This window comes from Aspergillus vadensis, assembly GCF_003184925.1.
Source record: "Aspergillus vadensis CBS 113365 unplaced genomic scaffold BO88scaffold_26, whole genome shotgun sequence".
Lineage (NCBI taxonomy): Eukaryota > Fungi > Ascomycota > Eurotiomycetes > Eurotiales > Aspergillaceae > Aspergillus > Aspergillus vadensis.
In genome coordinates this window covers 150,711-177,989 of record NW_020292064.1, presented here as the reverse complement: position 1 = coordinate 177,989, position 27,279 = coordinate 150,711, and the positions used below count along the sequence as shown (strand labels likewise).

The window sequence follows — 27,279 nt, the reverse complement described above, 5'->3', positions numbered from 1 at the left end:
GTTCTGGTTTCGTACCGCGGCGGAGATTCCCGTGACTTTCCCCAGAGTCTCGTGATAGCGCCTGGCCCAATCCGGCAGTTGTTCCCTGGACTTCACCGCCTACTTTGTTGGGACGAGAGAAAGTGGCATGTCTTGTTTACTTTGATTATTATGATTATTGCTGCCCGCTCGGTTGCTACTGCCATCCACAACTCTCCCGCCTCCTATTGCGCCTCCATCGCTAACTTGGTGTCGCGCCTCTTCTGGATATATCGATTTTGGTACAAATCGCATACCCCTTGCAAATTACCCGTTTTCCAAGACTTTGCGCTTGCTAGGGTTGTGATTGCCCGCCGCAGTCGCGGCTTTTTCCGTCATCATGTCGCAGGATACAGGATTGTTCAGCATCAGGCGCCCCCGCGAGGTATGTGCCTTGCTTCCTTCAGGCCTGCCCCTCTTGTATAATACTAATCTAGCTGTCTCAGTCTATGGCGATGGGTAGCCAAAATTACTCTGCTCTTCCGCAACCTTCCTCGGCCTTGAAGCGGACCAGCTCTATCGGATACCAGAATCCTCCTTTCACCTCTCAGCACACGCGTATGTCGCTTCTCAACTCCGCCAGTCGTCCTCAACAGCCCAACTTCCAGCGGTCTTCTTCGGGTGGAGGTTTTGGTGCCGATGCCGGTCTCTCATCAGTCAGACGCTCCGTCTCCAGTAACATGTTCCATGGCCCTAGTGTCGGGCGCCCAAGCTTTGCTCCGGGCCCGATGTCGTCGCAAAGCACAGCAGGGTCGCAAGGATTGCAACGGAGGAGTAGTGTCTTCTCACGACCGTCCGTGGGTGGCGCCATGGGTCACCATTCTTTCTTTACCCAAGTCCCGTCAGTTGCTGGTGTCCCCAGAGACCCACGGCCGCTCAGGGATAGGTCTTTCCAAGCTCGCATTGGACAAGAGTTGTTGGAATACTTGACGCATAACAACTTTGAGCTCGAGATGAAGCATTCACTGGGGCAGAATACCTTACGCTCTCCTACACAAAAAGATTTCAACTACATTTTCCAGTGGCTGTATCATCGCATTGATCCTGGGTACAAGTTTCAGAAGAGCATGGATGCGGAGGTTCCACCCATTCTCAAGCAACTACGTTATCCATATGAAAAGGGCATCACCAAGTCGCAGATTGCGGCTGTGGGAGGCCAGAATTGGCCGACATTCCTCGGTATGCTGCATTGGCTGATGCAACTGGCCCAGATGATGGATAGATATCTGCTCGGGGAGTATGATGAGGCTTGCGCAGAGATGGGAGTCGATGTGTCCGGTGATCGGATTATCTTCCGTTTCTTGACAAGTGCCTACCATGATTGGCTGCAAGGCGGGGAAGATGAGGATGACGCAACAGCAGAGAAGAGACTAGTCCCTCACGTTGAGATGATGGCCCAGGAGTTTGAGAGAGGAAACGAGAAATACGTTCAGGAGATGGAATCTTTGGAAGCCGAAAACCGAGCGCTACGTGACCAGATCGAAGAGATGGAGAAGAACGCTCCGGACATGGCCAAGTTGGACAAGCATTTCAGGATCTTGGAAGACGACAAGAGGAAGTTTGAGGACTACAACCAGAATGTCCAGGGCAAGATCGAGAAATATGAGGCCCGCATCAAATTCTTGGACGACGAGCTCAAGAAGACGGAAGATGACCTGCAAGCCGCCGAAGAGGAGCGGGCAGGGCTTCAGGCCAGCGTTGATCAACAAGGCCTGACAATCCAGGATATCGACCGCATGAACACGGAACGTGAACGCCTGCAGAGGAATCTTGACGATACGGTCAACCGATTGGAAGAAACCCACGCGCGGGTCATGGCAAAGGAGGCCGAGGCTAGCAGGAAACTCGAAGATCTGGAGGAGATCGTCAAAGTCTACAACACGCTCGGATACCAGAACAGTTTGATTCCTTCGTCTGCCGTCAATGCCAAGGGCGAAGATTACGAACTTAGTCTGAACGTGAACGAGAGCAATTTCTCCGCCTCCCAGGTCGGTGGTCTAGCGAACCGAATCTCAACCGATGGAGATCGACTACTGGCAGATCCCTTCACTGGCTATCACCCAGCACACTTGCTCAACCTCGATCTCCGCGGCATTGTGCGCAGCAATCTGCAGGCCCTCCGGAAGGAGATCAACGAGCGCCGGAAGCGTGCCATTGATGATGACTTGGAACGACGCAATCTCCTCGATAACATCAAGGAAGCAATGGACGAGAAGCGAAGCGAGGTTGAGGCTCTGGAGCACAAGGCACGTGCCGCTGAAGAGGAATTCGAGCGGCTCAAGGAGGTCACCACCACGCAGAAGCTCGCGTCGGATGCACAGATTGAGAAGATGGAGAAGGAGCTGGCCAAGATGCGAGCCACGTTGGGCGAAAGCGTCCAATTGATGGAGCAGCGCGAGATGAACACGAACATTGAGTATGAACAGTTGACCCTCCGCGCGAACGCGTTAAGAGAGGAGCTGCACACCAATGTGGAGAGCATGCTGAACGATGTCATCCGCTTCAAGGTCCATGTTCAAAAGGGCTTGGAAGACTACGAGAGCTTTGTTGTCGACGAGGTCGAGCAGGAATTGGGTGGTGACATGCAGTATGCAGATGAGGACGTTGAGATGGGAGTTGACGAGGAAGAAGAGCTCTAAATGATATTTCTGTGTATTCTGCGCCACGATGACGGTTTGCGTATGATGATTGATGATTGCGGGAAGCTCTGGAGTCGCAGTGTCATAAACATTTGTTCATTCTGCTGATATCGTTGTCTACTACTGGGGCGCTATTGGGAGCTAGCTGGTTGGGATTATGTGTTATGGGTATTTTGGGATGTTCGGTTGTGGTTTATATGTTGTTTATGATACCTTTGATGTTCAAATGCGCCATTAGTGTTGATAATTGCTAGATGTGGGTGTACATACCATGCCTTTTACAGCTGTCTCATGATGCTTCTATCTCTAGTGCAAACTAGTTCCAAAGGGATGGATATTTCTCATCTATCTCAACTGACCGTAACTGAAGTAGTCCATATTGCGACAACATATGACGCAATAGTAAATATTTGTAGAAAAAAAACAAAGGCACATCCATGCAGATTCAGTAAGTAGTAAGAAATATAATACAGTGATCTATTATCGCTCATCTATAAACAACCCATGCATATATATCTCCCAAAACCAAAATAATACATAAACCCCCAAAAGGACACACTCACAGACAGACAGACAGATCAATCATGGTATAAACAAGACCCCCCCACCCGAATGCCCAATCAAACAGCCAAAGCATCTACCTTCTCCTTCTCCTTCCTCTCCATCTCCCTCCTCAACTTCCCCCCCTCCCTCCGTCTTCTATACACAATCCCCCCAACCTCCCGATTAATCTCACGTCTCCGCATCCCAAAGGCCTCGAATCTCTTGATACAGAAATCCAGAACCTCTTCAGCAGGATTACTCTTCACACCGCCCTGGCCTTCAAACGCATAAAACTCCGCCACAGCAGCCTGCGCGATGATCCTCACCGTCATGGGGTTTGGCATCGTGGCCTTCTCCCTGGCTCGCTTGAAGTACTTGGCGTCGAAGTGCGGGTCGCCCTTCGCGGGGTTCCGCTCCTTGCCGAGATAGAATCTCTCGATGCCTCCTTCTTGCTGACGGCGCGAAGTCGGGGACTTTGTGTCGAGACACCATTTGTCGTAGAAGCGTTGGCCGGCGGCGCTGCCGCGGGTGTCGACTATTGCGGAGAGGAGGGTGTGGAAGGCTGTTGTGGGGATGTAGGGGATGGCGTTGCGGGAGGGATTGTTGGTGGTGGTGGTTTTGTGGTGAGGGAGGGAGTTGGAGAGGGAGGCGGCGAGGTCGTGGAGGGTGCCTGGGATGGAGAGGAAGATGTTGTGGAGGCCGGAGATGGCGCGTTCTTGGAAGCGGGAGGTGGCGATGTGGGTGGGTTCGTTGTAGACGCCTGTGAGGAGGCGGGAGAGGAGGTCCTTGGCGCGGGTGAGGGAGGTGGTGGTTTCTTGGAGGGTTGAGGGGTCTGGGGGTGGTTGTTGTCGGTAGATGGTGTGCTCGAGACGGATGATCTCTGCTGCGAGCGCGGTGGCGTTGCTCTGGCCCCAGGATTTGGCGCGGTAGTCGCGGAGGTATTCGAAGAGTTTGGTGACTGCGTCCCATTGGTGTAGGGCAATGCGGGAGTTGAGGAGTGCGCGAAGGGTGTTGGAGGAGAGGGGTTGGGAGAGGGATTGGACGACTGCGTCGCAGAGGGCCGCGTTCCGGGTTGCTGTAGCGTAGCGGATGATGGATGGAGCTAGGGCTTGGTCGCCGTATGAGCGGGGAGGGACTGGGGGGCCGTCGATGTCGTCGGAGTAGAAGAGCCAGTTGCCGAATGTGAAGGCGCGCGATACGGTGATTAGATCGATTAGCTCGGCTAGGGTGACGCTGGACAGTTGCGGCATGGATGATTCGAAGGGTTCGGCGGAATTCAAATCATCAAGGTCGAGGGTAGGGAGGACGACGCCGGGTCGATCAACGCGCGAAGAAAAGAACTCGTCGATGCGCTGCATCTTGCTGCTGTCAACGATGGCTTGCAGCCAGGAGAATGCGTTCAAAGCGTCACCGCAGAACCGCTTCGCCGAATAGAACCGGATGTTGTACTCGATCAGGCCGACCAAGGCAGCTGTGTCATCGTACAGCTGTGACCGAGTCATTCGTGTCAACGCATCTTCATTAACGTGGTGGAGGTCGGTATCCCAGGGCGGAACGACGCACGGCGTGATCCTGAGGAAGTCTTCGAATATCCGGGGGTCGGCTTCCGGCTTGAGGCCTCCTGATTCCACAACCCGCACGGTGAACCAGTTCGATGTTCTGCGCGTGGGCAGTAATTTGCCGTCATCCGTTGACGGGGCAATCGCGAACTTGAGACTGGAAGCATAGCGCAAGAGGGCGCTCGGTGACATACCTCTGAAACCAAGGCCTAGATATACCTGATTGGGAAGGCTATCCAGCAAAGCCGCAGCCACTTCAGTGCTCATGGTTCGCTTCCCGAGCCCGTGGAAAGGCGTCGGACTATGTCGCTTCCGCAGCATTGTAGAGCGTTCCTGGTGACCTGGCTGTCGCCAAGTCTCTTCCTGATCGACTTTGGTCTGCCAGACCGACCCAGAGTCGTCGAGTAAAGGCTTCCAGCTCTGGAATTTCCAGGCCTGATCTCCAGTCTTGCTTGTCATTCGATCGATTAGCCATACTCCCTCCTCGATGTGACCATGTTCAACACAGCACCAGAGGATAAACTCCAGCCAAATCTCAGGCCCAAGCTCACGAACCCCCATCTTGAATGGAAGATAGGGCGAATCCTCGCCAGCAGCCGCCGCTTTAGCAGCAACCTCCGCTTCATGAACCAGCCACGCAGCATCAGACAGCACACTCATAATATGAGACGAAAGCAGATGCATTCCTGGAGGTCGGAACGTAGCTTGGTAACTATCCGGCGGGACGTACTTATACACCCTATCGGAGATAGCATCAGAGTGATGCAGCCGAGCTAGAATCTGAAACACATGAGACATAGCCAGCTTCGACTCGTTAGGCGAAGCATCAGCAGCCTCCAGCACCATAGACCCCAAACTCTGCCACACCTCAGCCATAAATCGTTTCGAATGGTCATCCGCATACGGCCGCTCCGTGAAAGCATCCAAGCTCGTCATATTCGACACCGGCAGGCCGTTCGAAGCCGCCTGCGGAATTTTCGGAGCCTGCGACTCAGACCTATCCGTCAGCTCATCCAGCGAGAGCCCCTGACCCAGACCCCAATCATAACTCGACAAAGGCCTAGAAGGTATCGTAACCTCCTTAAGAGAGTCCGCAGCATCAAGCAAACGATTAATCAAGAACTGCACAGCGGGCCAATTATTCAACCGGAAACCAACATACGCCAGCAAATCAAATTTCCCGGACTCCCGCGCATGCAGCAGTAAATTAGCCAATTCAATTGTCTGCGCAAAATAAGCCGCTGTATCGGTCCGAACCACATTGTCATCCAAAACATCGTCACTGTTTGTATGACCACCGGCGCTATCTCTCCGCAACGAAGGCGGCAGGTACTGATCCAGCCTTGCGATCCAAGCCTCGGGATTACTCTGATCTGGTCCTGCAATAGGACATCTCTTCATTTCCACCCTAACATAGTCTTGCAGCAATTGGCGATTGATCGGAGGACCGGCCCCGACGGAGAACTGGCGGCGACTCCATTGTCGTCGCCTATCGGGGAAAGGTCCCCGGCTTGCGAACGCGAGTGGGTGACGGAGAGCGAGACGACGGAGGATCGAAGGGTGGAGGACGGAGGAAGATCCGCGGTCCAGGCACGGCAGACGAGCTGGACTCAGGCACCTTTTCATGACACGACGGAGGTAGCGGAGGAGACCTGCGGGCGGAGGAAATCCAAATCTCGATGTGACCGTCGGACGGACGTTCTGTGGCGCATGTCTAATCGTTGAAATGGGTCGGCATTCCTCGAGCTGAGCGGACAAGGCGTGGGCCTGGCGATAACCGGCGACAGTGGGGGGAAGCTGTTGAAGGGAAACGAAAGCTTTGGATGCTTTTCGTCGCCGCCGAAGAGAAAAGCTTCGCCGGGGAAATTCATCCTGATGAGTCAGCGAGTTTTGGTCAGCCAATCAGAGCATTGCATATTCATATCACGGTCTAGATCGATGGGTGGAATTTATAACATAGATATGATGAGGTCCATTGTATTTCAGTGCACAATAAACTATCATCCTATACAAAAAAAAATCAAACCCTAAAGCTCCGGTCACCTCTATCCTATCTCGTGTATCGTTGCAGTAGCCACCAGTCCCAGCCTGTATCATCCCATTCTATGCCTCACCCTAAAAAACACCAGTCGCCCTGCGTGATATCGTAGACGTAGACAGAAATACATGCCATAAACATACTTTCAATAAAACAGGGGGAAAAATGAGAAAGAAAAGAAAGGAGACTTGAGAGTCAATCCCAATAGACAAGAGGTATAGAGCATCGCTGGCTCGCACAGAATGGGAATGACAATAATCATCAAGCGCGAAATAACCACAACGAATGGCAAGGTTGCGCTCTCCAAGCAAACAACCAAAGACAATCACGCTTAGCCCCAGGGTTCCTCGTCGGTAGAGGAAGGGAAGAATGAGCGGATAAATTCCCCGCTGATCGGATCGTACGGGAAATACGAGTCACCGGGACCAGAGTTCGATTCCGAATTCGTGGACAACGGGTTGGAAGCTGGCATCGCCAAGCCCTGGAAAGGCTGGTCGATCTGAGCGAACAACACGTTGGGTTGTTGATTCATCTGAAGAGGAGCTGAGGCTGAATTGTCCATATCTGATGCCGCAGGGTTGTAGAAGGTCGGTCCCGCATGTATGGACTGTTCCGGCTGGTTCGAATAGCCAGGTTGTGTACCGTTGAGCGCCTGGCTCTGATCCTGGGCCCGAGGCTGAGCCTCAAAGCCACACGCGGGCAAGTCACTAATGTCGTAGCTCATACCTGCAGCAATCTGCCGGAGGCTGCCATAACATAACTCCCATGCGCGTCGAGATGCAAGACTATTCTCAGACATTGCGAAGAGCCAGCGAATGGCTTTTTTGGCGGCGTGTAGGAAATTTGCCTCCTCATCTGGCATATGAATACTGCCAAAAGACAACTCCAACAGCAGCACGGTCGTTGTCTGCATAAGATAGTGCAGAATGCACCACCACGGGCAGATATCGTAAAGACGAACAGCATCAGGCACATCAGGGATCAAGTCGAGCATCTTTCGGGCAGAGTCTAGTGTTATCACCGCCATCTCATGGCTGAATGTCTCCTTCTTGTTAGACGCCGTCTGTCGTGCGTCACGGCGACATAAACAGGGCCGTCCTAGCGTAATGCGCGCGCTGTAGTAGTGGAAGGCGAGGAAGAGCTTGCCACGTAAGGTATCTGCTGGCTGGTCTTCCCGTCGAGTAAAATCATAGGACTCATGAAGATTGGCGTACCACACATCAGTGCGGGCTCGCAGCTCACCAATGCGGTTCTCAATGTGGCCCCATGGAATAGAAACGCAATCCAGTGAGTACACACGGTTGACAATCTCCTGCGAAATAACTGCAAGGTCGACGTAGTACAGGAATCCAAGAGCACTCGAGGGCGGAAGGCTTCTAAGCCATGCCGGATCACGCGGCTTATCTGTCGTCTGAGCGTTTCGACCTCCTTTGGGATTGGATGGCATTTGCCGCACAGAGATGCAGGCAAGGGCCGAGTCAATGTGTTCCTGGCGTAGTTCGGGCTCGTTCAAAAGCTTGGTCGCTGCGGCTTCCACCAGTTGATCTTCTTCAAAAGGGAGAGGGAACGGTGTAGTACAGATACCGTCGCTAATTGTCGTAGCTCGGCCAGTCATGATGCCCAGCATGTGCTCAAACGTGTATAGACACCACCACACCCTATAGCGTGCCTCCTTGGAGATGTTGGCCGTTCCTTCGCTGGAGTTCTTCATGTTCAATCCGAGAGTGACTGCGGAGCGAACAGCCAAAGCGGCAATTCTCCAAGCCCTATCAAGTGTCAGGTTAGAACAGACACATTCGGCAAAACGATTCCCTGGAGATGCTTACCTATTGATCTGGTCCGACGCAAGTAGATAATAGGCGATCAGACCTTCAACCTGCACCTGCTGGAGATCAGGGTGACTAAAAAGCACATCGCCGTTCATGCTCAGAATCCGAGCTCGCGTCAGATACACTAGATGGTCATTCTCATCACCCCGCCACGGGGCCCGCGTAAGATGGGCATGCTTGGCGGAAATGGCGAATATCATGTTCAGGATAGCCAACCACTTGTCCCCTGGCCGTGCGGCGCTCTCGAAAAATGTCTTGTATTGCGCCCGGAAGAGGGTCCGGCTGATGATAGGATAGAATGGGTGGACCGTATCGAGGTAGTCTTCGAAGAGTTTATCTGCCACCTTGCGCGGCGGCATCCAGTACACATGGACAGGACCTGGCACCGAGATATCCATGTCGTCTAGATGGTAGTTGACGGAGTGGATGGCAAACTCGCCCTCATGTTCTACCTCGTAGGGGCCCGGCAGTCTGCGAGCACGATGCTCGGCCTCCATGCGCACCCGCTGCATCCAAGTGACTTCGGAGTTCTTTCCCATATAACCAGTGGCTCTGGAACTCGGAGTGCGGTTCACATCTTCCTCAACCCGATCGATTGCATCCAAAGATCCGATGGACGAAGGCGAGGTCACCTCATCATCGTTGTCTTCGTCCTGGGGTGTCACCGAGCTGGACTGAGTGCCTTCGCCGCTACCGCTGCCGCTATAGGAATGCTGGTCGGGGTTAGTAACTTCGCGGGACTAGCATAGACATTCGTTTCGTCGAGCGTCAAGATCGGGATATCTCTAACCTTTTCCAACGCCGTCCTAATACGCTCCGCAGCCCGACCATCGACAATAGTGCCAAGATCTCGCAGTAAATTCTCATAGTCCGTGACCCTCACAGCAAGTTTGTCCAACTCCCTGAAAACGTCAATATCAATTCCTCACCCTCCGTACCAAAAGACAACAAAAACAACGACCAACATACCCTTTCGTCCGCTCCCGCCAAGAGATCGGATACCGACAACTAATCCTCAATTCCTTGCACTGTCGACACACGGGCGTATCACCACTACATTTCGTCTTCCGTTGCCTGCACGACTCACACGCCAGCGGGACTCGTCTGGTATATCGCGGGGCTGCAGCCGAACGTTGTCGAGGGATGGCGACTTTGCTGGTCCCCGTGGACAGAAGCTGCTTTTTTTCGGCATGCGCGGGACGGGTGGCCAATCTGGGTTTCTGAGGGTTATGCGACGAGGTGCCCGGAAGAGCCGGCGGATGCGCGGTAGGAACGACAATAGATGGACCATCGGTATGAGGACGAAGGGGGATATCGCCCTGCGACAGACCCTCGTCAAGCTGGGAAAACCCAGGCGTCTCCATCGTTCTTTTCTCCAACGATAGATGGTTCCTGGAGGGGCAACGCCACAGCACACCAGTCGAATCGCCGAGAGAATTAACAGCCGGTCACGTGGTATTTCTTGGGTCCGGGATAAGATTCGTTGGATGGGAATTGGCTGGATGTAGTTTGCGATTTGGAAGGCGATGAACCACGCCGGTCAATACTTCAGACGGACGTAGGAGAAAGATCCAGCTAAGGTTTGAAGCATGATGTCGCGCGGGGACGGAGGGCGAACCGGGCTTCTACACCGGGATCAAGGACCAGAAGACCAGGCGCAAAGTCAAAGGCGCGTGTAAATCGATGAAGATAAGAGTGTGTTGATGTGCCCTGAAGAGGATAGGAATGCAGGGAAGCACGAAGATGGGGGGGAAAGGTCTGGAACCAAAAGTGCAGGGGATTCGGGATGAGGAGGGGCGTGCGGCGGGATAAGAACTACTATGGCATCCTACTCCTACTACGAAGTACTAGATACGACCGACCACTCGAGACCATTACAACAAAGTACTTTGTCCCCTTCTACTGTCCACCAACCAACCAGAACATTCCATACTCATCCACCGCCTACATGACTAAGAGTAGTAGCATGACGTCATGGAAGACCAGTCCCTTCTAGTGCCTGAGGTATCCACTCATCCCAGCATCTCTTTCTCTTTTTTGACACAGGAAACTTCTGCCATGGTGCTACATCTCTTCTCATAGGTCGGGCTTTTTCACTCCCTGCAAAAACCGCGACTTTGGCATGTCTTGTTCCTGCAGTCACGCCAAATTTCCCCCCACATTCCAGGAAGGATCCGGTCATCCACATTCCCCAGGGCGCGGGAGGCCGTGCGTCTATCAGACACAGCGGACATTCACCTAGATGAACTACTATGTTGAAAGGCATACGAGGATGAAGGAGCTACTGCAACTACAAAGCAGAGAGTGAAGAGGCACAAGGTTCTCGTCAGATCTAACCCTTGCGGGGAATTTTTGGATTCAAAGGCCACAGGCGCTAAGCATACATAGTCAGACATCAAGCATATCCCAGTGTTTTTCTTTCTCCCTGGTCCTCTTCTTCCTTCGGCCGTATTCATCATCACCTGCTTCGGGCTTCATCTCTCCTTGCCCATCATTTGAGAAGAACTTGCAAATTCAAACCCCCAGAAAACGATCAATCAGATACATCACGGCCAGCCAGGGGATATAATAAAAAAATCAAGACGGTCAGAGAGTGAGAAAAGGGTAAAGAGTATATATGTACAGGCGCAGCAGGCGCGAGAGCCTCGCCGGAGATGGCGGGGTCAAAACAGGATGCAGCAAGGTTGCGAAACGGGCATTAAACAAATAGAAACTGTACAAGATTAGGTCAAACGGAGTATCAGGGTGGTGTAGGTGGGTAGCCGGCTCAACAGACCGGCTACAGCGGGAGTGGAGATGGAAAGGAGTCTGTTCTGTTGTAGACTCCCGGAGAAGGAACACACGGTCCAAACGCCTCTAGTCTATCTGTTGGTGGATGAGAAGTGCGGCGATGACGACGTTCAGATTTCCCGGAACATCTCGTCCAGCTCATCGACTTCCACGGTCTCGGGACTCTGCAGCTCTCGCCACGAATCAAAGACCATCTCAACATCCTGGCTAGCAAAGGCACTGGCTCCCAATGGCAGTTTGTCGTCCTGCTCATTCAGATCGGACATTTTCATGTCCAGATCGGGAAGCCCACTGTTCAGCATGTCGATGGAACGCTTGAGCGCCGATACCGGGGGGACGGTCAGGTCCTCCGGGAGGCTGATCTGAGGGGTGCGTCCGACGGTCTCGGGTTGATCGCCATCCAGCCCGTCATCGGAAGCCACGCTCGTGCCAGACGAGATGGATGAGGCCACAGATGTGAGGGACGGGGAGGGAGATGTGCCGAAGAGGGTGGCGACAGCAGCGTCATCGAGATCCTGCTGCTGCTGGAGATGATCTTGTAGAGGGGACTGCTGCTGGTAGGCATTGTGCGAGAAGTAGTCGCCATCCTGGTCATCCGACATGCGATCACCGCTAATGGAGGAGAGAGGGCTGTCCTCCACGGAATCGGCAATGCTCATGGCGCCATCGTGCAACTCGCTCAAACCTTCCGAAAGGGCAGAAAAGCCACCTCCCGGAATCTGAAGCTGGCCTCCTTTTTGTTCCGAGGCCCGCTCACGGACGGCGCTGGCAGTTTGTGTGAACTCCTTCTCATCTCCTTCCAATGGCGGGGAGGCAGCACGGTTCGAGTGCATCAACCGGGCATGGTGGTGATCGTTGAAGTCGGTGCCAGATCTTGACGCACCACCGGGGCCATTGCGACCGTCCAAGTCGATGGACTCTTCCTCGAAGTCAGGCGAGGACAAGTCGACCTCCGGACTGGGACTGAGGCGAGACCGCTCCCGCGCCATCGCGTCTTCCTCGTCTAGATCAGCGCTGGAGACACTGGGAGTGATATCCTTGCCCTCTACACCGGGGATGATGACATCGTCCGAGTTCTCTGGAAGAGGCTGACGGGGCAATGTCGTCAAGTAGTAGTACACTTTGCGCGGGTGGATAGGGACCAGTTCTTTTGCCAAAGGACAGGGCGCCAGAGCGGTCCACGGGCGCTTCATGTAGGCACTTAACCGAGAAGATAAAAGGGCTGCAGGGTTCGCAGAGCTGTAAGGAGAAAATAACCCGTTAGTAAGGCCAGCGACATAGAAGAGAGTAAAGATCAAAAGAGGGGCACGTACTTTGCGACATTCTCATTCAATGCGATAAGAACGGCAGCCAACTCCTTAACCAAATGAGGACGGTTTCCAGTCTTTTCCAACTGCTCAATCACACCAACCACAATGTCATCATTGATCCCCTCGGTGTCGATCTTAGTCGCGACAGTACCATCGGTGGGGGATGGCGGTGGCGTATGTTCCAAAGGACCGCGCCGCCCACTCTGACGTAGAGGAGCGGCGGATTCCTTGCCATCGGGAGTGCGCGCAGAGGAAGACGAGGAAGGCTCGGGAGATAGCGAGTATGCCGAGTCGTGCGACCTCTTCACTTTCTTGGAGGGAGGGAGCTGATCATCGGTCGCGTGAGGCGATTTCGTGGCGGAGGGAGAGCGGCGAGATGTATTAGGGAGGTGAATTCCCAAGGAGGGGAGCGACAACGACTTGCGACGTGTATTATAAGGCATAGTTGCGTAGTCGGAAAAAAAGAAGGAAGGGAAGGAAGGTGGTCAAAAAGGTGTAGTAAGGGTACAGTGGAAATAGGAGAACGATAGGCGATAATGGAAGTAGTAGTAGTAAAGTAGTATACCGATAACCACACAAAACACGAGGGAGGAACAATACAGTATAGAAACAGGGAAATAAAAGTAGCACTAAGAGTAGCAAGATAATAGTCTAATAACACACACAGAGAGACACAGATAAACAGACAGATAGAGAGACAAGGACAATAAGATAGAAAGGAGATGGTGAGAAAGATTTGGGGGGGAAAGGGGAAAGTAGGGTAAATGTTACAGGAAGTATGGTGCACAGGGGGGGGGGGAGATGAGGGAGGGAGGGAGGATGGATGAATGGATGGATGGGAAGGGAATGGGAGAGTTAGGGAAAGATGGGCGGCGGCGGCGGTGATGATGATGAGATGCCGACCGGCTGCACGGGAAGATGGGGACAGGACAGAGAGGCAGAGAGAGAGCAATGGAAAGGCGAGGGAATGGGAATGGAATAATCACCGGAACGATCGTTGGCCAGTTAGAGACCGGCCGTACTGACCGTCGGAACAGGAAGCAGCAACGATGGTAATCGAAATAGTAATGGAAATAACAATAGGAAGGCACAAAGCCTGAGGAATCCGTTCCGTGAGGTGGATATGTTCAAGTTGGGATAAGTTTGGATGTGATGGTTTCCACCTTTCGAAAAGAAAAATTTTCTTTTTTTTTCCCTCGTCTCTCTCTTTTGCGCCCCGGGTGAAAATTAAAATGGGCAAAAACGGGTGGATGTTTTAGGGTGGCGATTATTGGTCCGACGCACGATGGTGGGTGAATTTTATTGGGGATTTCCAGGAATGCCGGGATGGGAACTGGAACTGGTGTGGCCCCCCTCCGATTCCCTCCATTAAGATGAAAAAGGGAAGAAAAAAATAAAATAAATAAAATAAAAATTCCAATTTGAAGATGTGTCTTGTTTTTGTTATTCCATTCTAGGGGATTGTTATCGCTGCTTTTGGATCTATCTCTTTTCTTCTTGAGCAACCCCCCACAGTCGGAAGATTGAATACAATCTACTAGGAAGAGACTAGAGGATGTACACATCTACACCGCTTTATCCCAAGTCCCTATTCTCGAAGGAAAGAGAGAAAAACGTCCGTGTGTCGCGACCAAAGCAACCCAAGCAGAGAAAAGAGCGTCAACTGGACACACACTGACTGGGAAGGAGACCGGCCGAGGGCGAAAGATGGGCGAGAAGCGAAACTAAAACACGGCCGATGGACTGAAGGGGCAAAAAGTACGGTGGAACCAACCATGTGTCTATGACGACCAGAATGAAAGCCCGCGATGGTGATTGGTGGAGGAGACCGTGATCAACTGAGGTTCTGCATGGACTCCATGATGGAGTATGCTCCGTGGAGTCAATCCAGGGAAGGGCGAATCGGGTAGCTACTGCTGGCTAACCTGCAGCTCACTAGAGCGCCTTGGGACCTGGTTGCTGCGCAGAAATTTTTCTGATAGATAGACAGAAACAAACAAGCCCTGCTCGAACATCCCTAACCCGCGATCAAGGCGACCGACCTACTTACTGACTTACTACTTCCAGCCCAGTTGCTTGAACTTCCAGACTAAAAATCGGAGTAGTTGTTGTTTATTTGTTTTCTTTTTCTCACCGACAGATTCCGCGAAAATCGGACCATTTTTTGGGACTGTTGATGTTTCTTCTTTTTCCCTAGTCTCTAACAAGTAACAAGTCTTCTGCTCGGTCGTTTTGTCTAGAAACTACGGGGCAACACTTCAAAGTACAATGGTATATACGGTGTCCCTCCCACTGACGGCAAAACGGCGGCAACCACCTACGGGTAGATGCATCATAGCTTTAACACCTTCCATGGTACTCATCAGCCTAGCTTGAAGGCATGCTTTGGTCCATGACAAGTGGGTGTGAAGTGTGTTGGCCATGGGAGCCTAGTGCTGGGACTCGAAAAAGTAGGATCAAACCTTGGGACAGTAAAAAAAAAAAAAAAAAAAAAAATAAAAAAGTAAAAAAAGAAAAGGGACACACACCACCACCGAAAAAGAAAAAGTGAAAGAAAGGGAAAAAAAAGCACTATACACAAGAGCCTTACACTAGCGCATAGCGCTGCTGCAGGCGCTAGCCTTCCAAGTTACTTGACTTATGCACTAACTTCGTAGGAGAAATGGAGGCAGGCAAAAACGCAACGAATCACGGTGTACACAGCAGCCCCACTTACAACCGCGGTCCCAAGGATAATCGTTCCTAGCGTCGCCGTTTGGAGCCTATGGCGAATCAGATCGGCGACAGTGGAGTAGATGCCGGGTCGTCTAGAAGATTGGAAGAGGACCCAATCGGATGGATGAGAAGACGCGCTAAGACCAGAGCTGGACAAAGGGCACAGCGCGCTCCTTTCTGCATGGAACCCGGGCCTCGCCACTCCTAGTCTTGGCCGGGGGGGAAATGCAGTGGATTTGGGATACCGCGACGAGGCTGTCATGCATATTGCTGTGCACTGCAGTAGCAGGGGGAGCTGGCCAGTCTCTTGTAGATAGATAGTGGTGGATCAGTGCTTAGTGACGGCGATATGGCTTCAGCTATGCGATGTGTGTGTGTGTGTGTGTGCACCCAGACACACAGTAAATATTATCTGCCTCTCCTACTGTAGATCGGGAAAATGAGCGATGTATCACATCTCAGCAAGGGATCACCAACCTTATGCGACAGGTGGACGGTTCACCAATCATCTGAGTCACCATCACCAACGATATGAATCATTCCAGGTCTCATCTTCATACTCCATAGTTGGTTACCTGTCTGTTGCCTAGGAGGAGAATGTTATCCATTGTTTCCAAGTATGTTCTCGACGGAGCAACAAAAGAATAATGCAGACAAGACAATGGGTTAGTTGGTTAGTCACAGCCACTCTCCACCCTCCACTTCTCTCCACTATGCATTCATCATTGTACGTATGCAATTGTCATAGTTCCTGCAGTCCAGGGAATGCAATGCAGATGGACGGGAAGAGGATGGGTAGAGACGGAGAGGTGGGAGAGTGGGTAGGTAGAGAGTGGAAGGGAAGTCGTACAACTCACATGCTGCAATGTATGTATGTATGTATGTATGTATGTACTTTATCTCCACTCTCTTCCGTGGCGGGCAGCATCTGCAGCTGGAATACAGCAAGACAGACAGACAGGCTGGGAATTGAAGTTGTGTACTCCGTATCGTCATCGGCATCACATCATCATCCCACCTCTTCAGCTTTTGTCGGTGCACAGATCGTCAGGATTTCATGCACGGTACTCTTGGTGATGGGTCTGTCCCACTATTCAGCTCTCGTATTCAAAGCACTGATGTGTCTGTTTACTATCTATGTAAATAAAAGTATGTGATGAACAACTAAATGGCAGGTAAGCGTCAGCCGGAGTATATCACTCCTGAATTCTAAATGCTATACTCCGTAGATAGTAGTACTAGTCGTCACTGACTGGTCAGGGTTCCGAGAGCCCTGATCTAGACTTCGTACCTTTCAACGCAAAGTAAAATAATAACCCTCACCCCAATAATAGACCGCATCTTTCCCCTCCCTCCCTCCCTACATCTAAAGCATGTACCTAACCACCCACCAAACTTCAATATATCCATCAATACCTGCACAACACCGTCACAAACAAACAAACAGAGATATATTCTCCGCCCCCCTCCTCCTCCTCCACCACCACCACAAACATACAGTATACATGAACTTTATCCTACATACACATACACATACACATACAATACTTACATTAATAATAGATAATATATACACTGTGTCCTGTGAGGGGACCTACATAAATACATACATACATACACACAACACACAAGGTAGCATCCCAGCCTAGCCTACATGTAGTTTAGTCCAAGCCAACATCAGGGCCAACACATCTATATTTACCCCGCAGACGCAGATCCAGAGCATTATCGTAATCGCAACGCCATCTTGACTTCATCTCGACGATCTAATGCTTTTATCGTTCTCAGATGATCGGGTCAAACCTTGGTTTTGATGGATTTTCTCAACACCGGTTCTGGTATTGGAATTGTTGGCCCGGTGATGTTGGTCCTTTCTTTGAGGGCATGGTGATGTGCTTGCGTCGCGTGACGGGGGTTTGTGCCGTTTGGGGTTGGGGTTGGTTGTTGGGTAGAGGGTTAGACTTTGGTATTAGGAATAGTTAAGTATAATCTGGGGAGGTATTATAGTTGAGAACTGGGGTTGGAATAGTTGGATTTGATGTTTCAGTTACTGGAGTACCTTGGTAGGATCAGAAGTATATTTATTCATGTTTCATGTTTCCATAAGTACAATCATATCAGTGGTCATATTTATTACTACGATCATATATATTATGCTTATCTACTAATATAGTTAAGCTACAAGATATAACCACGCAGTAATAGCGAGTAAATACTACGTTGTCATCTTCACATTGTGATCCAAATTGTCTAATTATATAGTCACAACTATAAACCCCGCTATGCATATTTACAAATACATCCAGTCATCAAAGTCCATCAAAATCCCTAGCTAATATACAAGTAGCGTCCTTTGTACCATCACTTCTCCGTCCTCGCCGGCCGCAAGACATACTTCCACGTCGTCCCAAAATGCCAGCGCTTCTCTTCCACCACCTCCAACCCACTATCCCGCACAATCTTCCCAATATCCCGATTCCACCAACACCCATGCCTATCCGCATGCGCCGACGCCAAATTATCCAAGATACGGTTAAGCCAATCATAATGCGACCGCCCGTGCTCCAACAACAAAATCTCACCCTTGTTCGGCTCAACAACCGTCCCCAAATGGCGCAACGTGCCTACCGGATCCGGCATCGAACAAAGCCCCATGGTCTGCACCACCGTATCATAATAACCCTCGTCACCCTTCCGTGACGGATCAGCCGGACGCCTAGACACACCTGCCGCATCCTGCACCTCGAAGTTCACCGGCACCTCATGCTCCGGGAACTGTTTCGCAAACTTGGCCTTGGTGATCTCCACCATCTCCGGACTCAGATCCACAAATGTGACGGACCGGCATCCATGCACACCGACACGTCCCTTGTTATCGAGCCCCCTCCGCTGCCCGAGCTCATAATACTGGAGGTTTCGACCCGTACCGCAGCTGACTTCGAGGACGTCGCCGCGTGCGCGACTGATCAGGTCTGCGCGCTTGGAGCCCATGCGCATGACTTTCTCGGACATTTCGACGTCTGCGTCGAAGGTGCGTGCGGTGTGGTTGTAGCGGTCGGAGACATCGTGGGGGACGGAGAGAGATTGCGATTGGGTCACTTCGCGACGGTAGGAGGCGTAGAGGTAGCCGATGTAGGTGCTAAGTGTGAGGGCGCTGACGCCGAGGATGGTCATGATTCTGGGGGATACGGGGGCGGGCGGAGGCGTGGAAGGGAGGTCCTTGAGGTGTTGGTTGGCACGTTTAGGTAGGGCTTTGGGTCTGCATATCACATTAAGTCAGTAGGCGTGGACTGGAATTGTTGCTGATGCAAGCGACATGGGCAATGCGGAGTCGTTAGGACTAACCCGGTGCCATCTGCTACTGGGAATCGAGGCGCTGGCTTGGAAGCAGAAGCAGAAGCAGGCAACTTGGCCTTCTTCAGCGCTGCTCGCCCGACCCGTGGTGCGCTCATGGTTGCGGCGACTGGAGTGATATGGAATAAGGTGCGGAGGTGGGAGGAAAAGATGGAGAAGTTGGAGAAATCAAAGATCGGACACCGACCGCCAAGACAATCAGGCACGAGCCTGTTAATTTCATTTGCCAATGCGCCGTTATCGCTGCATCTCCGAATCACACCACCAACTATATAGTCTCTTCTTTCCCCTCATCCTTTGAGAGTCGACCTCCTCTCAATATACTCCGTCTAGATCCTCGCCCTCTCTCTTATTACTTTTTCTTGTTCCTCCACACGCAACATGTCACTCCCCGCCAACATTCTGATTGTCGGCGGAGGGGTCTTCGGCCGTAAGTCGCACCACGCACACCGCACCCATTTTCCCCCCGACATTCCAGCATGAGCCAAATTGCTCATTCAATCCAGTATCTACTGCGCTCTCCCTCTCGCACCGTCATCCCAACTCTCAGATCACCCTCCTGGAAGCCTCCCCGATAATCCCCAATCCGCACGGCTCTTCCGTTGACTCCTCCCGTATTGTTCGTGCCGACTACTCCCAACCACATTACGCCAAACTCGCCGCCGAAGCCCTTGATCTCTGGCGCAACACCGAGTGGGGCAAAGAAGGCCGATACACCCAGAACGGTCTTCTCCTGGTCTATCCCCCCGGTAGTACCAATGCCCGCGACTACGCCAACAAGAGCTATGAGAACGTCAAGCAAATCCCTGGCCAAGATGTCGAGCTCCTCCCCACACGCGAGGAGGTCGCGCGTGTCGCCCCGGCCTACGGAGTGAACCGCAGCGTTGCAGGTGGCTACGTAAACTGGGGCTCAGGCTGGTCCGACGCTGAAGCGGGTGTCCGGTACACCAAGCAGCGTCTGGACCAGGAAGGCAAAGTCATCTTCAAGACTGGCGACGTGAGCAGTCTCCGATACAGCAACGACAAGTCCAGCAGAGTCACTGGCGTCAACCTTACCGACGGATCATCCCTGACAGCCGACCTTGTCGTCCTCGCAACAGGAGCCTGGACTGCCAAGCTCGTCGATTTACGCGGTCGAACCGTCCAGACCGGTCAAGCGATCGCATACATTCGCATCTCAGACGAAGAACAGAAGCGGTTCGAGCATATGCCTACGATTCTCAACTTCGCGACAGGCATCTTCATCATCCCACCACGCAACAACATGCTCAAGATTGCCCGACATGCTTACGGTTACGTTAACCCTGTCCAGGTCCCGGTTCCTGGCACCTCCAAGGACCAGGGACAGAACATGAAAGTCAGTCTACCAGAGAAGGGAGTGCCTATTCCTGCCGAAGGCGAAAAGGCATTCCGGGAGGCTTTGAAGGAGCTGATTCCTTCCTTTGCGGACCGGCCATTCGCTGAGACTCGCGTTTGCTGGTACACTGATACGTGAGTGCCCATTCCCATTCAACTGTCTACCTGGTTGGAATCTTGGCTAACATTTACGATTGGCAACAGCCCCAATGGCGACTTCATCATAACATACCACCCCGACCATCCTGGCCTCTTCCTCGCTACAGGCGGCAGCGGCCACGGATACAAGTTCCTCCCCGTGCTGGGCGACAAGATTGTCGACGCACTGGAAGGTAAGCTGGAGCCTGCGCTTCAGGACTTGTGGAAGTGGCCCGCTGCAGTGTCGGAGAGCGAGTTCGATGGAACTGAGGATGGCAGTCGTTCAGGACCGAAGGGGTTGCGGTTGATGGACGAGTTGTTGAAGACGAGGAAGGCGAAGAGAGGTAGTTTGCTGTGAGGAAACCTTAATGGGGGAATATAGATCTGAGTTTGCTGTTATGTAGACTTAAATAGACTGTATATATTGACGGTGAAAATATGCAGTAAAAAGCATGTGTGTATGTATGTAGGTTGCGGACATACCATGTGCATTCGGTCTGATGAAATAGAGAATTGGAGGATATAAAGAAACAACAAACCATAATCTGAGGTCGAAATGCAAGCAAGATGCGCAGTAACTGCCATTGTAGTATACCTATCAATCACAAAAGAAAGCGAAATGGCACTTTCACTCAAGACAATCTCGCAGAAACCAAGAATGCCCCAAGTATCCAGACCAAGTCAAACACACACTAACAGAAAGGTCCCCCTTTACCAATTAATCACCTTCAACACAGCTACTAACCATCTACTTCACCTAACTAACTAACTAACTATACTCCAGCCCAACAACCAACACCCCTATCTGCACCACAGCTTCTCACCCAGGTGCACTAACTACTACAACATCAAGACCGGGGCTACGTAGTCGAGACTAAACATCCCCTGTAAAGTATGTAAAGTAAACATGACAATTTCCCTCCTCCCTACCTACCTACATACATACATACAACATCAAGACATGCCCCGAAGATATTATTTATTTACCATCTGATCGATGCGGACAAAAGAGAGAAACAATCATCAATAGGGGAACTAACTAACTAGCAAGTAGTAGAACAAGAACTTAATATATACTACTGCTCAGTCACTCTTTACTACGCATTGCGGTGGTATCTGCAAGCAGATTATTATTTTGGTCTAGCTAGTACTTAGTTAGATAGTAGCAATAAATAAAACAAAACAAGTACCTACTACTTGACTGCTACAAATACATATATATATACATCCGTATTGGAACATATGTAGATGGACAGTCAAAGACAAGAGTCATACACTAAAGTTAGTAACTAGTAGAGCATTTCTGGATTTCATACAACCAAGTAATTCAACAGTACTAGGTTTTACTTGCATGGCATCAGTAACGTACCGGAAAGAAGGGTAGGGTGGGGATATTCCGAATCACGGGGAAATTAATTCATGCAAGGGTCCGTAGTATCAGGTACACACTTTAATAAGACACACAGCCAAGACTAATTAAACTATACACTACTACAAGCTACGACAGTGTTAGGATTAATGTCCGACACAGTGACGTTCTACATCATATGATACTGGTTCAGACAAGGGATATGCGCATGCATGTCTCAAGTTCATTTTCTACCCACAAGAGGAATAAGGAAATAGTCAAGAATAATTATGCCACTATTTGGAACCTGGGCACGCGCGCCCATCCTTCATTCTCCCAGTGTGTATTTCATCCACTTCCGTAGCAAAGCGTAGCGATCTAGAACAATAAACAGGAAAGATTTTTTTTGGGTGCTTGAGCTTGAGAGTTAACCCTCCGAATCAATAGCAAGCAAGTCCTCGGAGGTCCGAACCACCTCGAGCGATGACCAAAGCCAGACACATCGAGGATCACTGCCAATAGGCAAAGAACAGAAAACCAATAATTAGAAGGAGGCAACCATTCGACCAGCGCACAGTACCGCCCCCTTGAATCTGCGGTGTGCGACTATCTAAGATGGTGAGACACTTTGTTTGTTGAAACAGGAAGGAAAAAAGGATAATAGAGACCAATCGCTCGAACGCCGTACAGATGCTAGCATGAAAATCGTGATGTGCAAAGGTGTAGAAGAGAGAAAAATCGGAACAGCAAAAAAAGCATCAGCCGTGCTGGGTTGAAGCGCGTTGTCCGTTCATAGTACAACCTCGCGGGCCAGTGCAAGGGGAAAAGCCAAGTGTTAATACAAGTTGATGAAGATGGGAAGGACGAGGTGGTCGAGATCTTCCTGGGAAAAGGCGATGCCCTTTTAGACTTTACGGAAATCTTTACGACTGGTTAGCACGATGTCCACTTCAAATCCGAAGTGAGGAGAGCAATGCATACCCGAAAGCACAGGATAGATCAGTTCGAACGCCTGGTAGATCTCCTCACGGACCTTAGCACCAGTGAGGACGATCTTTCCACTGACGAAGATAAGCAGCACGATCTTAGGCTTCATCATGCGGTAGATAAGACCGGGGAACAATTCAGGTTCGTAGGAACTGAAGTTGTGATGGCGACTGGCCAAACCCTCCAGGCGGATGGGGAACTTGATATCGCAAGAACCCACGATGTTCTGGATCTTGAAATCCGTGAACTTGGCATTGAAACCAAGCTTCTGAATGATACGCGCGTACTTTCTGGAAGCCAGCTTGGAGTCATCCTCTGACTTGGCACCAGTAACCACCATCTTGCCGGAGGCGAAGATCAAAGCGGTCGTCTTCGGCTCTCGGATACGCATGATCACGGCCGCGAAACGCTATTGGAAGAAAAAAGAACAGTTCAGCCACACTATGCCCTGACATATCAAGCACAGGGAGGTGTGGAAAGTAATACCTTAGGGTTGTACTCCGCATTTCTTGCGTGGAGAGCGATCGTTTTCAAGTCCAGACGACAGTCAAGGTTGACCGTCGCGACAATGTTTCTTCAAAGAAAAAGAGAGATCATTGTTCAGTAATCTGGTGACCCAGAAATGGAGACAGCAAGAGTATACTCACTGCAACGTAGGCACAATGCCACTTCCCGGAGTGTTGGCACCGGGAGTCGCAGCTGGAGTTGCGGGCGCCACCCCGTTGCCATTAGCGGCATTTCCTCCCTGCTGCTGACCGTTCATCATCCCATTCGCACCCTGAGCCATCGCCATGTTTCCGTCTTTATCGGAAGGCGGAGTCAAATCGCCGGCACCACCAGGGAAGGACAGAGAGGCGGGGGAAGTGAAGGCCCGGGCCTGCTGCGCGGTAGAAGGATGGGTCGTAAGAGAATCCATCGCGACGTGAGTAGTGGAATACTCGAGCCGTAAACCAGCCGACGCTGAGAGTAGATAGAAAAGCTTTTTTTCAGATAGCAGTCTGTGTAGACGCGGAGCTCAAAGTCAGTCAAGAGAGGACAGACAAGGTGAGTGACAGATGGAGATGACGCTCAAAAGACACTCAGGAGCGACAGGTACTTGAGATGTCTGCCTGGAGAGGCAAGACAAGTGAGGTCAAGACCAAGTGAAGAGAACAACGTACCCTTTGCGGGAGATGGACAAGTCAATGTCTCCCCTGCAGCAATACTGCCTTGGGATCCAAGCAATAAACCGTTTCGAAGACGAAACGGAATGAAGTCAAGGTGGAGTGCAGAGGTATGTGACAGGCGATGACAAAAAGCCGCCGTGGAGGAAGGAGGATAGGGTGGATGGGAAGGGAGAACAAGGCAGCAACCAGGGGACTAGAAAAGCACAGTCAAGTGTTTTCTAGAGAAGATTAACTCAAGAGCAGCAGCGTTCACAAACTTATGGATGGAAGTAAGTGAACAAGTGCAGAAGAGGAAGGGAGTGTGAGATGACAGAAAAAGCACGTTGTTTTTTTTTTGTGGTAGATGACACAACTTTTTTTTGAGAGGGGAGGTGCGTGTGTTTTGTTTGCTTTTCTTGGTTTTTGTATGAATTGGGAATGTCTATCTGCGATTTGGAGAGAGAGTGGCGAAGATGCACACCTGAGGCTGCAAACTTCCTGTTTCAGTAACGGGGACTGATAACGGTTTGGAGTTCAGAAGAAAAAAGAGAAAAAGGGAAGAAAAGAATTTTTCTTTCCCGATTTGATACTCTTTTTTTTCTTGGCTTCCCTAAAAATTCTTCTTCCCGGAAATGTGTTTAGATCCAGCAGGTTAATAGCAGAGATATAAAACAGCTGATATCAGCAGTAATCTCTGCAAACCGTACGTGAGTGTGGAGAGAGTGTATAGGGAGGGGAGGGGAGGATGGCGGGCGGGAAGAGAGGACAGTATGGCTTTCCGGGCGGTGCCAAGACCAGGATCAAAAATTCCAACAGCGACAGGAAAGTGGGAGGTTGGGCCTTTATATAGGCTGAGTCACAGCGCCCGGGCGCAGCTGGCGTCAGGGGGGGCTGGGCCCGGCGGCGGCGGCAAAAGCAGCGACGAGCGGTCGCTTTCACTCGCTTTCCACTCGCTTTCACCCATGGAAGTGGCCGCTCTGGCACTGCTCGCTGCGTGTTAGCGCCTCCACTAGCGGCTCTTGGGTGGCCAAGCGCCATTCCGTCATCTCTGGTTTGTTGATCGGCGACTCCACTCACCACACCTGCGTTCGTTCTCGTTGGCTGTCGCCCCCCTTACGCTGGGGTTGCAGGCCTGCAGCCACTCATCTCCCCAGCCAGTCCGCGTCGCTCCTGCAACTGATAACTCTGACCCACTTTCCAGTCCATCCATTCTTCAGTCTACCAATCATTCCGCCTTACTGTTCTCGGCTTTTTCCCCTTCACTCCTTCTTTTTTCCTTTTCTTTTTTTTTTCTTCTTTTCTTTTGCCTTGCCGCTTTAGCGGTTGCCAACTGAACAAAAATTTCTTCGATCCCTTTCACTCTTCCTGATCTCTTTCTTCCGAGCCCAAAAATACAGCCTTTGGGGAAGATTTCTTTTTGTTGGGCCTGATTCATCGATGATCATCAAGATGATTCCAAAACATTCTAACAGATCACTACTAACACACGATGACAGTCACAGCTATCATCAACGGCTAGCAAATCGATGAATCTCATTCTTGAGTCACAGTTTTTCTGTTTGTCCAAGAAAGTTGACCAGTCGTGAGGTCGCTCATCCCGGTACGCGCCGGTCGCGTCGTCGGTCGCGTCATGGGGTTCATCCCGCGCGAGGCTGTTCTCGCCTCTCATTTGGTGTTTGACTTGCCGCTTTCCAGCCAAGTTCCATACCATAATAACATACCCCAGACAACTTATAGTAGATCTCAGGCAATTTCCAGCCTTTGATCCACAAATCTTGCCCTTCCGATCGTAGCCTTGCGCTGCGGTCGGTGTTCATTCAATTTTAGTGCAGGGGACGGAAATAGCCTCGACAAGGGTTATCGCTTTCACGCGCAACTCAAATCTCAGCTTTTGATGGGAAAACTTCCGCGACGCGACTTTTTGACTCAACTGTCGGTCGGTCGGTCGGCAGGCAGCGGCTACAGCCGTGTTCAATACGTAATCCGGCCAGGTGGCCTTTCCCATACTTTTTTTGCCATCTAAGTTTGTTACCGCACCACCTTCAGCCTCCCCGGAATATCTAAACTGTGATAGAATGGTTGGTGTGGGATGGATCCTGTTTCAAGTCGATTTTCACTTTTTGCTTTACCATGGGTATATGCCGGACGGAGGACATCATGACTAGAATGATCCCGTACCACTCCGTCGGTATTAAATGTTGCCCAAGTGAAGAATCAGCTTACTGTATACAATAGCGATCGAGATGTCACAAAATAGGAATCTATGCAACATGGGGCAAAATGGAATAAATAGAAAAAGTCGGTCGGTAGTAGTGAACATCCATCACATGGGCTGTCAGCGTTACTTGTCGCTTGCTTGCTTTGCTTTTGCTTATTCGGCAAGCGGCAAAAGCAGCATCGCTTTCGCATTCGGGAGCTTGGCGTCATAGGGTTGTTTGTTTTTGTTTTTTTATTTTTCGCCCTTTTTCATGTGATCAACATCATCTGTCGGTCACGTTGACACCCCCTTTTTTCGGTTACTGCATACTTGATGCAGTAGGAAGTAACTAAGATATACATTCTATAGTTAGTTAGTTTCGATTGGTTTATGGTTATCGTGGATCGTCAGTACACCGGTTTTTTGTGGTGATTTTACCGTTTTGGGAACTATATATAATCAACTAGTTGTATACATCCCTACAGTACTTCACAACAATTACAACAACTTTACTACTACAACACAAGAAACTCTTCATTACAGTCCAAACCTAAACAACACCCACTTTCGCATTGAACAAGAAGTACTACCATTCATTTTATATCTCCCCCACCTACCTCCCAACACCCAAAAAACCACCTACTACCAACGTAACTAGTACATAGTGAAATGTTCACTATCTCAACCCCCTCATGCCCGCCCCCGGCGCAGGCAAATAGGGCAAAACCACCTGTTTAATAAACCGATCACTTAACCACGCCGACAGAGTCAAGAAATAAATGACCAGGAAGAAGATCTGCGGATCATTACACAGGCGATTAAACGAGCCCAAAATCTGCGTGAGGAGACGATCATCCTCAGAGTCGAACTCCTCCAGCGGCTTATCCACAGGAAGAAAGAAGCTGTTTGCTTCTTGCTCCCGCGTCATTAGCATGATGTTTTCACGCCGGAATTGGTTCACGGTTCCTTTGCCGCTGTCTGGGATGCCGCGGACGTAGAGGAGGGGGTAGAGGTCCATTAGGTTGGTGAGTTTGGTGAGGGTTGTGTGCCGGGGGTCTCCTTTTTTTCCCCTCATTGTTAGATATTGGTGTTGTTGGTTTGGGGATGGTTATATGGGATAGGGATAGAGGGGAAGAAGGGACATGCCTTTTCGTTGGATATCGTTTTCGATATCAATGCCTTCGTGATCTGCGATGGAGTGCTCGCAGTCAATGCATTTATCGCTGATATCGTTGGTTTGGGATAGAGAAAAGATTCCCCGTGTACAGAGACAGTCTAGGCCTATATTGCCGGATTTGAGTTCCGCTTTGCAT

The 27,279-nt window shown here is 50.9% G+C and overlaps 10 protein-coding genes across 10 annotated transcripts; 4 read left to right on the top strand and 6 right to left on the bottom strand.

Moving 5' to 3' along the window:
- The first annotated feature begins 178 nt into the window (after window positions 1-178).
- Window positions 179-2,979, top strand: BO88DRAFT_490836 (kinetochore-associated Ndc80 complex subunit NDC80). The gene is made up of 2 exons (XM_025712813.1): window positions 179-403; window positions 465-2,979. The coding sequence occupies exons 1-2, from the start codon at window positions 359-361 to the stop codon at window positions 2,655-2,657; spliced, it is 2,238 nt and encodes a 745-aa protein (XP_025558980.1). The 5' UTR covers window positions 179-358; the 3' UTR covers window positions 2,658-2,979.
- Window positions 2,951-10,425, bottom strand: BO88DRAFT_446416 (C6 transcription factor). Its single transcript, XM_025710281.1, has 11 exons — window positions 9,596-10,425; window positions 9,417-9,528; window positions 8,624-9,339; window positions 7,202-8,563; window positions 6,538-6,631; window positions 6,279-6,460; window positions 6,208-6,248; window positions 6,167-6,177; window positions 6,078-6,127; window positions 6,017-6,041; window positions 2,951-5,983 (listed from the first exon to the last, which is right to left on the bottom strand). Exons 1-11 carry the CDS (start codon window positions 9,988-9,990, stop codon window positions 3,278-3,280), a joined length of 5,694 nt encoding a protein of 1,897 aa, XP_025558979.1. The 5' UTR covers window positions 9,991-10,425; the 3' UTR covers window positions 2,951-3,277.
- Window positions 10,426-11,209: 784 nt separating this feature from the next.
- BO88DRAFT_144674 (uncharacterized protein) lies at window positions 11,210-13,361 on the bottom strand. Its single transcript, XM_025701481.1, has 2 exons — window positions 12,730-13,361; window positions 11,210-12,655 (listed from the first exon to the last, which is right to left on the bottom strand). The coding sequence occupies exons 1-2, from the start codon at window positions 13,167-13,169 to the stop codon at window positions 11,527-11,529; spliced, it is 1,569 nt and encodes a 522-aa protein (XP_025558978.1). The 5' UTR covers window positions 13,170-13,361; the 3' UTR covers window positions 11,210-11,526.
- A 1,883-nt stretch (window positions 13,362-15,244) lies between these two features.
- BO88DRAFT_407810 (uncharacterized protein) lies at window positions 15,245-15,864 on the bottom strand. The gene has a single exon (XM_025707541.1). The coding sequence runs from the start codon at window positions 15,701-15,703 to the stop codon at window positions 15,365-15,367; it is 339 nt and encodes a 112-aa protein (XP_025558977.1). The 5' UTR covers window positions 15,704-15,864; the 3' UTR covers window positions 15,245-15,364.
- A 31-nt stretch (window positions 15,865-15,895) lies between these two features.
- Window positions 15,896-16,746, top strand: BO88DRAFT_144659 (uncharacterized protein). The gene has a single exon (XM_025701480.1). The coding sequence runs from the start codon at window positions 16,089-16,091 to the stop codon at window positions 16,596-16,598; it is 510 nt and encodes a 169-aa protein (XP_025558976.1). The 5' UTR covers window positions 15,896-16,088; the 3' UTR covers window positions 16,599-16,746.
- Window positions 16,747-17,038: 292 nt separating this feature from the next.
- BO88DRAFT_407809 (uncharacterized protein) lies at window positions 17,039-17,515 on the top strand (the record flags this gene model as incomplete). Its single annotated transcript, XM_025707540.1, has 2 exons — window positions 17,039-17,073; window positions 17,151-17,515. A coding segment is annotated over exon 2 (191 nt), but the record flags the coding sequence as incomplete, so codon positions are not given.
- Window positions 17,516-17,683: 168 nt separating this feature from the next.
- Window positions 17,684-18,902, bottom strand: BO88DRAFT_407808 (ubiquinone/menaquinone biosynthesis-related protein). Its single transcript, XM_025707539.1, has 2 exons — window positions 18,787-18,902; window positions 17,684-18,700 (listed from the first exon to the last, which is right to left on the bottom strand). Exons 1-2 carry the CDS (start codon window positions 18,891-18,893, stop codon window positions 17,803-17,805), a joined length of 1,005 nt encoding a protein of 334 aa, XP_025558974.1. The 5' UTR covers window positions 18,894-18,902; the 3' UTR covers window positions 17,684-17,802.
- A 219-nt stretch (window positions 18,903-19,121) lies between these two features.
- Window positions 19,122-20,808, top strand: BO88DRAFT_490831 (NAD(P)/FAD-dependent oxidoreductase). Its single transcript, XM_025712812.1, has 3 exons — window positions 19,122-19,225; window positions 19,302-20,286; window positions 20,356-20,808. The coding sequence occupies exons 1-3, from the start codon at window positions 19,177-19,179 to the stop codon at window positions 20,645-20,647; spliced, it is 1,326 nt and encodes a 441-aa protein (XP_025558973.1). The 5' UTR covers window positions 19,122-19,176; the 3' UTR covers window positions 20,648-20,808.
- Window positions 20,809-22,419: 1,611 nt separating this feature from the next.
- On the bottom strand, window positions 22,420-23,035 carry BO88DRAFT_407805 (TBP family protein). Its single transcript, XM_025707538.1, has 2 exons — window positions 22,619-23,035; window positions 22,420-22,558 (listed from the first exon to the last, which is right to left on the bottom strand). Exons 1-2 carry the CDS (start codon window positions 23,013-23,015, stop codon window positions 22,542-22,544), a joined length of 414 nt encoding a protein of 137 aa, XP_025558972.1. The 5' UTR covers window positions 23,016-23,035; the 3' UTR covers window positions 22,420-22,541.
- A 3,439-nt stretch (window positions 23,036-26,474) lies between these two features.
- Window positions 26,475-27,083, bottom strand: BO88DRAFT_407802 (uncharacterized protein). Its single transcript, XM_025707537.1, has one exon. It carries the CDS (start codon window positions 27,039-27,041, stop codon window positions 26,643-26,645), a length of 399 nt encoding a protein of 132 aa, XP_025558971.1. The 5' UTR covers window positions 27,042-27,083; the 3' UTR covers window positions 26,475-26,642.
- Between the last annotated feature and the right edge of the window lie 196 nt (window positions 27,084-27,279).